General features: G+C 46.0%; 1 protein-coding gene across 1 annotated transcript in view; it reads left to right on the top strand.

Moving 5' to 3' along the window:
* The first annotated feature begins 476 nt into the window (after nucleotides 1-476).
* Nucleotides 477-11481, top strand: part of TTLL12 (tubulin tyrosine ligase like 12) — a 29033-nt gene continuing 18028 nt past the window's right edge. Inside the window, exons 1-5 of the mRNA XM_063446710.1 lie at nucleotides 477-636; nucleotides 4097-4272; nucleotides 5837-6035; nucleotides 8814-8973; nucleotides 10969-11102. Coding sequence (XP_063302780.1) covers nucleotides 505-636; nucleotides 4097-4272; nucleotides 5837-6035; nucleotides 8814-8973; nucleotides 10969-11102 — 801 coding nt within the window. The 5' untranslated portion in view covers nucleotides 477-504. The remainder of the gene's footprint in view (nucleotides 637-4096; nucleotides 4273-5836; nucleotides 6036-8813; nucleotides 8974-10968; nucleotides 11103-11481) is intronic.

Raw genomic sequence — 11481 nt, 5'->3', positions numbered from 1 at the left:
GTGCAGACAGTGAGAGTAACATGACAGTGCAGTGAGTGCAGACAGTGAGAGTAACATGACAGTGCAGTGAGTGCAGACAGTGAGTGTGAGTGCAGGGTGCAGTGAGTGCTGACAATGAGTGTGAGTGCAGGGTGCAGTGAATGCTGACAGTGAGTGTGAGTGCAGGGTGCAGTGAGTACAGACAGTGAGTGTGAGTGCAGACAGTGAGTGTGAGTGCAGGGTGCAGTGAATGCTGACAGTGAGTGTGAGTGCAGGGTGCAGACAGTGAGTGTGAGTGCAGGGTGCAGTGAGTGCAGACAGTGAGTGCAGACAGTGAGTGTGAGTGCAGACAGTGAGTGTGAGTGCAGGGTGCAGTGAGTGCTGACAGTGAGTGTTGACAGTGAGTGTGAGTGCAGGGTGCAGTGAGTGCAGACAGTGAGATCACGTGGCCCCTCCCCCCTCCTGTCAGACTCCCCCCCCTCCCCTGACTCCCATCATGCCCCGCGCTCACTCCCTGCACGCAGCATGGCCGATCCTCACTCTCCCGAGCTGGATGATGGTTACACTCAGTTTGTGGCCCTTCACCAGGCTGCACTCATCGCCTCCGGGGTCCCCGCACTCCACTGGAGGAGCCTCCACCGCAAACTGGAGGGAGAGGTGAGTGTGGGGGGGGCATGGAGTGAGATATTGGGGGGGGGGGGGCATGGAGTGAGAGAGAGATTGTGGGGGGGGCATAGAGGGAGAGAGAGAGAGATTGTGGGGGGCATAGAGAGAGTGAGAGAGATTGTGGGGGGGGCATGGAGTGAGTGTGAGAGATTGTGTGGGGGGGGCATGGAGTGAGTGTGAGAGATTGTGGGGGGGGGGGCATGGAGTGAGTGTGAGAGATTGTGGGGAGGGCATGGAGTGAGTGTGAGAGAGATTGTGGGGGGGGCATGGAGTGAGAGCGAGATTGTGGGGGGCATGGAGTGAGAGTGAGATTGTGGGGGGCATGGAGTGAGAGTGAGATTGTGGGGGGCATGGAGTGAGAGTGAGATTGTGGGGGGCATGGAGTGAGAGTGAGATTGTGGGGGGCATGGAGTGAGAGTGAGATTGTGGGGGGCATGGAGTGAGAGAGAGATTGTGGGGGGCATGGAGTGAGTGAGAGAGAGATTGTGGGGGGGGCATAGAGTGAGAGAGAGAGATTGGGGGGGGGGAAGTGAGAGAGATTGGGGGGGGGAAGTGAGAGAGATTGTGGGGGGGGGAAGTGAGAGAGATTGTGGGGGGGGAAGTGAGAGAGATTGTGGGGGGGGGAAGTGAGAGAGATTGTGGGGGGGAAGTGAGAGAGATTGTGGGGGGGGAAGTGAGAGAGATTGTGGGGGGGAAGTGAGAGAGATTGTGGGGGGGGGAAGTGAGAGAGATTGTGGGGGGGAAGTGAGAGAGATTGTGGGGGGGGAGTGAGAGAGATTGTGGGGGGGCATGGAGTGAGTGAGAGAGAGATTGTGGGGGGGCCATGGAGTGAGTGTGAGAGAGATTGTGGGGGGGGCATGGAGTGAGAGAGAGATTGTGGGGGGGGCATGGAGTGAGAGAGAGATTGTGGGGGGGGCATGGAGTGAGAGAGAGATTGTGGGGGGGGCATGGAGTGAGAGAAAGATTGTGGGGGGGGCATGGAGTGAGAGAAAGATTGTGGGGGGGGCATGGAGTGAGAGAAAGATTGTGGGGGGGGCATGGAGTGAGAGAGAGATTGTGGGGGGGCATGGAGTGAGAGAGAGATTGTGGGGGGGCATGGAGTGAGAGAGAGATTGTGGGGGGGGCATGGAGTGAGAGAGAGATTGTGGGGGGGGCATGGAGTGAGAGAGAGATTGTGGGGGGGGCATGGAGTGAGAGAGAGATTGTGGGGGGGGCATGGAGTGAGAGAGAGATTGTGGGGGGGGCATGGAGTGAGAGAGAGATTGTGGGGGGGGCATGGAGTGAGAGAGAGATTGTGGGGGGGGCATGGAGTGAGAGAGAGATTGTGGGGGGGGCATGGAGTGAGAGAGAGATTGTGGGGGGGGCATGGAGTGAGAGAGAGATTGTGGGGGGGGCATGGAGTGAGAGAGAGATTGTGGGGGGGCATGGAGTGAGCGAGAGAGAGATTGTGTGGGGGGGCACGGAGCGAGTCAGAGGGATTGTGTGGGGGGGGCACGGAGCGAGTCAGAGGGATTGTGTGGGGGGGGGCACGGAGCGAGTCAGAGGGATTGTGTGGGGGGGGCACGGAGCGAGTCAGAGGGATTGTGTGGGGGGGGCACGGAGCGAGTCAGAGGGATTGTGTGGGGGGGCACGGAGCGAGTCAGAGGGATTGTGTGGGGGGGGGCACGGAGCGAGTCAGAGGGATTGTGTGGGGGGGGGCACGGAGCGAGTCAGAGGGATTGTGTGGGGGGGCACGGAGCGAGTCAGAGGGATTGTGGGGGGGGGCACGGAGCGAGTCAGAGGGATTGTGTGGGGGGGGCACGGAGCGACAGAGAGATTGTGTGGGGGGGGGCCACGGACTGAGTCAGAGGTTGTATGTATCCCTATGAGGAAAGTTCAGTGTCTCCATGCAGGGGGTGGAGTCACTGAATGTCAGTCACATTGTGCAGCACTTCCCCAGGAAGGATCTCTAGCAGCCATCTGAGGAGTGGCCAGTGGAGGTATCCCTAGGCTGCAATGTAAACATTGCATTTTCTCTGAAAAACTGTGTTTACAGCAAAAAGCCTGAAGGAAGTGATTGTACTCACCAGAATAAATACAATAACCTGTATACTGTACAATAAGCTGTAGTTGATCTTGTGACTATTGTGTTGGTGTTAATGTTTTTGAACGTATTTGGAGGAAAACATAGAATTGACAGATCTGCCTGTTACATTCCCCCCAGCTGCCTTTATGTGGGGGGATTGCTACGACAGAGCTTTGTAACCAGTATGTGCCTGACCCCATCGACCCCATCGTTTAGAACACATGGTTTCTTCTTGCACTGTCTTGCCTGCCTTAATGTTTTAGATTTGTGACAGGAAGATTACCTTTCATTTTTTTGCCGCACCCATGGCTCATTGCCCAGCGTTAGCTGAACGCCAAGGGCACCATTGGCAGTTATTTTGGGCAGTGTCTGGCATCCAGTTCTTGTTCCGTGTGACTTCTGTAATCCTCAGCCAGCATGTAGATAACAATATCTGCTTCAGGTTGCTACTATACACTGTGTTAGAGAGATTGGCGGCCAACGCCTATATTAAAATATTTGTGTAAATAATAATTATTTGCAGCAAACTTTGTTTAACACGGAGCAGGGTGCACACCTGCCCGGCTTATCTTTGCATTTAATATCTATTCATTGGATGCAATAAACGGATTAAATCTGTGGGTGCAGTGCCACTATTTACTTGTTTCCTGTGCCAGGTACCCTTTAATGTCCCGCAGCCATTAATAGCTAGCTCTAGTATTACAATCTGGGGGATTTTACTTCCGCTTGGCACTGGTTTTTGTATTTCTTCCCTGCCCTCATTGTGTTTCTTGAGCCCATTTTTCAAGGACGTTAACCCTTCCCTGCCTGACTCCATTTGTTATATAGCATTTTGTTTTTTTTGGGGTGGTCTGCACTTTCATTTACAGACAGAAGCATTTCGATCTCAGAACTGCTGGAGAACTTGGTGTTAATGAAGTCCATATTAACGGCCAGAGGATTGTTTTTTTTTTTTTTCTGGAAACCCAGATTTGGAGCTTGTCGTGGCTTGTTCTTCATAATTATTATATTAAAAGAAAAAACCCTGGCACCGATAAATGGAAAACTGGGAGGGAAGAGAAATCCGATTGCTGCAAGGAGAGTCATTTGTAGCGCAGCTTAGAGGAATATTATCAGTTTTTTTTGTTTTTTTTTAAATGGGAAATTTCTCATTTTAGGCAAATCAGCCTAATAGAAAAATTCTCACCATTTTTCTTGGTTGGTTATTTTGGTGTAAAATCTGCAAATCCGTTTCCAGTTCTCCAAAGTTTGTGAGTTTAGTGAGCGAACCTCCACATTGTTAGTGTGACTGTATCAGCATACTAGCCTTCATGGGACCCGGGTGCAATTTGTTTATTGTTTTCGTTTTCTTTCTGATTTGAATTTGCCTTTATTCTCTTTATGTAGATCTTTGATGCTGGCGAAGTGTTCGGAATAATGCAGGTTGAGGAAGCAGCAGAAGAAGACGACGTTGAGGAAGAAATCGAAACCGAACCGGTAAAGAAGTCGAATCCTGGCCTCATACCATCATTCAAAGTCATTGTAACCAAAGAAGACGGTCTAAAGGCCTCGGATCCCAATAGGTAAGAGAAAGGGGGTGGGGGATATAGCCGAATCGTTTCTGTCTTTATCCTCAGGTGTATAAACCTAACCAGGGCACGCTTTTTACTTATTGTGATTAATCAACAATCCGGTTCTGAATTCCAAGATGGTAAAAGTGTACGAATTCTAAAACTAATGCAGTACTCAGATTGCACTTTACATTATTGTTTTGTTCAGTGCTGCCTGAGGGTATACAAAATGTATGATCGCTTGGAAACATACACATTATACCAGGACTTGGAGAGAAACTTTGGACACCAGAGCTTCCAAACATAAGCAGCGAGGTAAACCTCTGCAATCCAAGTACTTCTGACTATATTTCCCAGGACATCCAGCCATCACAAATCTTGTGTGGTCAAGATAATGGCCCCAAAAAAGAGAGAAGGAAAGGGAGACGGCTGTAAACTCAGAAAAATCTCAATCTTGTAACACCTACTATTCTCCCAAACTTCAACTGGAGACTCGGGAAAAATAGAGGAAATCACTGCCAATGTATGCTCCTGACTCCCACATTTCTGAAGAAGATTTTCCTCTGTTAAATCCCTCTTCTCCAAGTCTGACCAAACATGGTCTACCAGTAATGCTTGATAATCTATACTCCAAAATCAACAGAGATACTAAAGAGATATAAAAAAATGATTTCCTCTTTGATATCACTTGAAGAGCTGACTCCGTAATCCGGGTACAATTTATACTGCATTAGAATGACAGGCTCTTTGTAGCCAATGGGTTAACCCATAGTGGCTCCTCTGTGAAATGATTTAATGCCATTTTTAGTTACCATTCTATACAATAAGCACTTTTCCTGTCTAGAGGGCCTCTCCAGGGGTTAATTGTATATACCTCTGTTGTCTGTATTCATTTGCTTCTCCCCCATTCTTTGTATTGGAGCCCAATTTTAACTGTTTGTATTTGAGTCCATTTACATCTTATTATATGTTCTTTTCAATAAACCGTTTCAAAATTTTTCATTAGAGGGCCTTATCATTGTCTGACGTGCCCCAAATATTGGACATTTGTTATTTGATTGTGTTGTAGTTTTGGGTTATCCCCAGTAGGACAGTCCGCTCTCCATGTTGGGACTGCCCTTTGTATGATTTTGTCTTCAGCTTGTGATGCTTTATCTGCGTGAGACCGTTGAGCACTGATGTCTGTGGAGGATCCATTGCGACTGGAGAGCTCAGCAGACAATGCATTTTCCCCACAGCCATCACCAGTGACAGCAGTCGCTCCTCCTTTTTGTCGAGAATAGCAAAAATACAGAAAACAAAGTAGCCTTTATTTTGCCTTATATCTTCTGACTGCATTGGAATTTAAGTGAAATTCAAACACAGTAAATGTGAGTCTTTCATAACGATGATAAAATACACATGGTGGGGGTGACAGTCGCTTTAAGAAGGTATGGTTCAGAAAATGGGAATGTATCAAAGGCTAACACTACTGTGTGAATATTCTTTATTTTGTGTAATTCTATCTACAATATACCATTGTGGTGTAATACATTGTTAGCTTTTATCTGACTCACATAAACATAATTTTTTTCAGCATTTTTCTGATTGACCATGCATGGACGTATCGTGTTGAACATGCCCGTCACCAGCTCATGCAAGTACCCGGTCTCCTCCACCGCATGGCGAATCTCATGGCAATACCCTTTCATGGTGAGGTGCCGGACGAGGGGGTTGTGGAGGAAGTGCTGAAAGAAATGTGGCAGTATAACCAGACCTACCAGCTGTCTCAGGGGGTAAGAGACTCTCGCTCTGTATCAGTCTTAGTTTTGCTTCAACAAACCGTGCCTCAATTCAGTGACTTTTTCCCAAATAAATTCGCTCTTTTAACCCCTTAAGGACACATGACATGTGTGACATGTCATGATTCCCTTTTATTCCAGAAGTTTGGTCCTTAAGGGGTTAATAGATCAGATACAAGATTAAACTCTGCTGGATTAGGCAAATAAAATCTAGAGTTAAATGCAGATGTCATTATTTGACAACTTTAAAGGAAAGCTCCAATGTTTAGAAATATAACAATATCCGAATATTCATAAAACCTTAATGTTTTACATATCCTAAGCCGTGTTTGAGAGAGAGACCAGGAATGGTGGAGAATTAATAAATGAATTACACAATTTAGCCCAGAATAGTAAGGTTGGGTTTTTTTCCCCTCTAAATTTGGGTGTTTGTGCCTAAATGTAGCAGTTCTGACTCTTTATTTTATTTATTTTTTTCAACTCTCCCAGAATGCCATAAGAAATGTAAAAGCTAGTACATACGCTATTGTTCTTTTATTGCGATTTCTGTCCTTTATTCTGCCGACCGCCGTGACAAAGTGCTGCTATTTTCTATGTTACTGTATGCGTCCATCCATTGATTGCACAATTTTGTCTCTGCATAGAAAATCTCTGACCGCATCAAGTGACAAAGCTCCCCAATGATTCAATAATGGACATACTTTTCTTTGAATCATTTTTAAAAGTTAAGGCAAAAAAAGACCTTGTGAGAAGAATAATCGGGTATTTAGGTGTGCGAATTGTCAGGAATTCAAATTCTAGGTCAAAATAGGGGAAATGTAATCATAGCTGTCTTGGACAATACATGGTTTTAAATTTCACCTTGAATTTCCGAGAATTGTAGCTTTAGTGAATAATTCTACACATTTCCACAATTCTCTCAGAATGCCAAAAGCTAACACAGGCAGATATTTCGCTAGGCAGCATTATAGACTTTACATTTTAATTAAATTGACCTATTTACCCAAAGAAGAGCTCTACATGTGTAAAGCTCCATGGTTATTCTCCCTCCTCTTAAGATATTTTTCTTTTTATAATTCTTTATTTTTCTTGTGCATAGTTGAACAACGAGCGTGTAGAGCCACGACAGCTTCTACATGCATTTTCATAACATTACAAAGCGTGGCAGGTTAGACAGCACATTTTTTTTTTTTATTACAAGAAAATATCATACGATTAGACATCATGTTTATAGTATAACTTGCTAGGCTAAACATGCATATAACAGAACTAGTAGCTCTTTAGGTGATGCGTGTGTATCTCAGTTGTGGTGTGACATATAGGCATTAAGAGCCCAGTGATTGTTTTAACTAGATATGAAGTTAGCAGAGGTAACAGTGGGTGTATGCGTATCTAGCGCTTTAAAAATTAAATTATAGTTGAATGAGAATGTGGTACCCACCAGAGTTATTAATCCTAACTATTGAGCAGGCTAGATGACTGGCTGGGTTTAAGAATTAAATGAAACAAAAAGTATGCATGCTGAGTAGGTCAAGGTGTCAATAGTTAACTGACCTGACTGGCTATGATGCGAGTGTGTTTGGTTAGTAGTATGTTAGGTCGTGTGTGCATTCAAAATAACTGTGAAGGTTAACGTCAGCTTTTATGAGTTGATTAGTAACAGGAGTCCACCACTTTAGATGTGGTTTATAGAGTCCTCTTTACCAGCGGTGACACGGTAGGGCGTCTGCAGGCAGTTCGGGACTTCGCCATCTCTCATCCGATGCCCAGTCTGTGGGGCGGTCGCTGATCATGTTGGAGCAGACCGTCTTTCTGCTGCGAGCTGTTTTCTGTGGGAGTGCAGGGCTGTTCTGCATTTGGGAGCCATGTGGCGTCTCTGCTCGATGCTCCGCCATCTTGCAGGGCTGAATGTGTCCGGTTTCTGTGAGTTTGGGCACCGTCCTCTCTTTCCCCTGCTGCTTGCTTATCGCAGTATGTTGCCTGCTTTCGTGGGAAGGCCGGCGTGCATTTCTTAGTCGTGTGCCGCTTCTTGTGGGGGCGTCGCTTTTTCACCCTACCGCCCAGTAGTGTCGGGTGTTCGGTGGGTCTGCGGGAGCGAGTTTGTTGCGTCGCCAGTTCAGCTGCGGGCCGGACAGGCTCCGATGTGCTTTTTTGCCGTGTTGCCAGTGTAGCCCAGAATCTGGCGAAGATGCGGTCAAGTCTTGCCTGGGATGCTGCAAGGTAGGCCTCTATTGTGGTGCTGCTCGTGTTTCCCGCCATCTTGGGTGCCGCTTCGTCGCTCTGCCTAGTAGCCATCGAGTGCAGAGGTGGGTAGCCTCCTGGGACCAGGATGACCCCCGCCGGTCCATAGGGGGGGGGGAGGTAGAAGTCCGCCATGCTTGGTGGTTACCAGCGCTGGGGAGCGGCCGTCTCTCCAGCGTCTGGCGTGCTTGTAGGCCGCAAAGGGTCCCAACGGGCTCCGAGTTTGGTATCGCTCGGATCCTCTCGGTCTCCCCCTTGTAGCTGGCTAGTTTGCCGGTAGATTCCACAGCGTGGCTGCCTGTAAGTTCGATTTTAGGCTTGATGGGCCCAGGAGCTCGTGTAACATGCGTCTGTTTATCTAGCTGGTCAAGCCCCGCCCCCCCTCTTAAGATATTTTTATCCAGGTTTGAAACATGCGATGTACAGATAGATGGCTTCGCTCTGCAGTTTTATGTATTCATTAACATGTGTATCATCTATAGGAGACTCGGTCAGTCTCCAATCTAACACAAATGTTCTTTTACTGCTTAGTCTGCTGAGGATAAGATTCCGGTCTGGTACATCATGGATGAGTTTGGCTCCAGAATACAACATTCGGACAAGCCCACGTTTGGTACAGCGCCTCTGTATTACATCCCACAAGAAATGACCTACACTGTCCTGTGGCCCCTCCGAGACTTGGACAATGGCGGTATGTATCAATGCGGTCTCTCCATGGGATTTTCAGTGTGTTGATCTTAAAAGTTAAGGCCAGAATAGCTGATGTTAGAGGTTTAATATTTTTGAGTAAACGTTTAAAATAATAATTTTGTTGTTTTTTTAAATATCATACGCAGAATTATATCAAGTTTTTCAAAATGTTAAAGCGTTTTATAAGTTTATCCGAATATATTAGTTTGAAAAACGTATCCAAATATTTCAAATTCCCAGGTTGTATTTAAAATTACTTTTTCATCCAAATAGAAATAAAAAAAAAAAAAATTTTTTTTTTTTATATATTTTGCTTTTTACTTTATGCATCAGCAATTTCAAAAGGTTTGTGGAAGTAGATGGTGACAGACATCAAGTATTTTTTTTTTCTTTCTTCATTTTTGTTGTGCATAAATAACAACATTAGCTTGCCTTGCCACAACAGCATCGACAGGCATAGACATGACACAGAATTGAAAATCGTTAGTGTGGCATTCTAAACATTGGCACATTGTTTATATAATAACAGTCAACAATCGAGCAATATGAGCATGTAGTGGAACAGACAGGATGATCTGGTTAAGACTGTAAACATGCTCACCATAGATGTGTCAGGAGGGAGAGATCAAGAGTGATAGGTTGAATAAGCTGAAGTGACAATACATATTTTTTACTTCGGACTTGAGTATTGAGATCTGTGTTTATAATACTTGTACATTGATTATACAAACAGCGAGCTGAGGATAACACATTTGCAAATGATCTCATTTAACTGTGAGCTAAACAGCAAAATCCATCTATCCATGTTATGGTACAGTTTGAAAGGCTTAGCCTATACCTCTAATAGACCAGCCAGACAAGAGGATATTAGCTATTTAGTGCTGCTGCATAGCAGACTAGCAAATAGGCATAGTACCACTGGTCAGAGATAGATTGCAAGGGGCAGAAGCCAAGCAGAAATCACAGTTTAGTTAACCAAAATGGTGCCATTATGAATGCGGGATGCCTAGTGATAACGGTAACCTTGTCCAGCCCAAACCACAGGCTGGCCATGATAGAGAGACCAGCCCCGTGCCAGTGCCTCTTTCCTCACACCCTTCAGGCAGGCAAGGTAAGCTTCTAGCAGGTGGGTATGAACACTGTGGAGGCAGTGACTGCAGCCCTGTGTTGGGGTGCCACCCAGTCTTCCCACAGTAAGAGTCGCCCGTTGTGGGTGCATTGGAATGCAGATTCCCATAGCCTTGTGTCATGGCCTTGCTCCTCAGCACTATTCTTGTCGGTCCGCAGTCAGGTTTTGGAGGAGCTGCGTTCTCCAATCTCCCTGGCCTCCGCCACGGTGTGTTGATTTGTTACAGGCCTAGCTGAGTGCAGGGGGGCTTCGATTGGAAGGTGGTCCGGTGTGTGCTGGACTGCTGAGCCGGAGGCTCGGTGGTGGTCGCTACAGGCATTTATTTGTGCTGCTGCCGTGCCGCCAGATTAGCCCAGAGGTTAGCGAAATGAGTCCAGTCGGACTAACGTGTCGATGTAGGCTTCGGCCGAGGAAACATCTGCAGCCATCGACATCTTAATCGTGGGGCACACTTCAACGGTAGGTGCAAGAGGTAATGGTGGATACCCTCCTGGGACCGGAATGAACCCTGGTGGTCCAAAGGGGGGGGGGAGGGATCTTATTTGTTTATAATTTTATTTGCTTTCTTTGGTAAACCACCACAGATACAGGCACAGCTAAAAGGTTAATCTAATTTTTTTTTTTAATGTACATAGGGGGCGGACACCTAAATAGTTGGAAGAACGCTATAGTGGTGGGAATACATGTGTTTATTCCAAATGCTATCGTGTTCCTTTAACATACTGTACAGTTTTTGGAACCTGCATTACTCTGCAACTCTTTGAGAGCTGGAAGGAATTCTATTCCATATTTAACACTCAAACTATTTAGCTGCTGTCTTAGTATTGATAAAGTCATTGTTTGATACCTCCGTATCCCTTTTTACAGAGGAAGTTTCCCGTGACTATGCTTATGGTGAGTCCAATGCGTTAATTCGGGACTGTCTACTCTTTCCATGGGCGCCTGTAGATATAAGTCACGTCAGCTGTCACACTCCTGAGCCTGCGGACACTTATTATCAGGTAAAGATTCCGCGTCTTTCTGTATTTTAAGTTAGTTATCTAACAAAACAAAAAGAATCCTGCTGAAACTCAGCAGTTCCAAACACAGAGGATATAATGAGTCGCTGTCACTTTCACGATTTTAGCACAACCAAATAACTATCTAAAATGTATCTATTGCCTGAGCTAAACCTATTCTGCCCATCACGTTTACATTGTATCTTTCATGTGAGACCTGTGCAACCGCATTATTACATGACTTTCTTGCATGACCATTGTTATATACTCAATAAAACAACATTTATAAAAAAAAAAATAGGTGGACTAACATACAAGTAGTTGCAACAAGACAAGTTGGAAGCTTGCAGTCTAAAGGGGTTTAGTAAAATGACACGAGATA

Source organism: Pelobates fuscus, chromosome 3 (assembly GCF_036172605.1).
Source record: "Pelobates fuscus isolate aPelFus1 chromosome 3, aPelFus1.pri, whole genome shotgun sequence".
Lineage (NCBI taxonomy): Eukaryota > Metazoa > Chordata > Amphibia > Anura > Pelobatidae > Pelobates > Pelobates fuscus.
The sequence above is the reverse complement of the archived record's forward strand: the minus strand, read 5'-3'. Positions and strand labels throughout refer to the sequence as shown.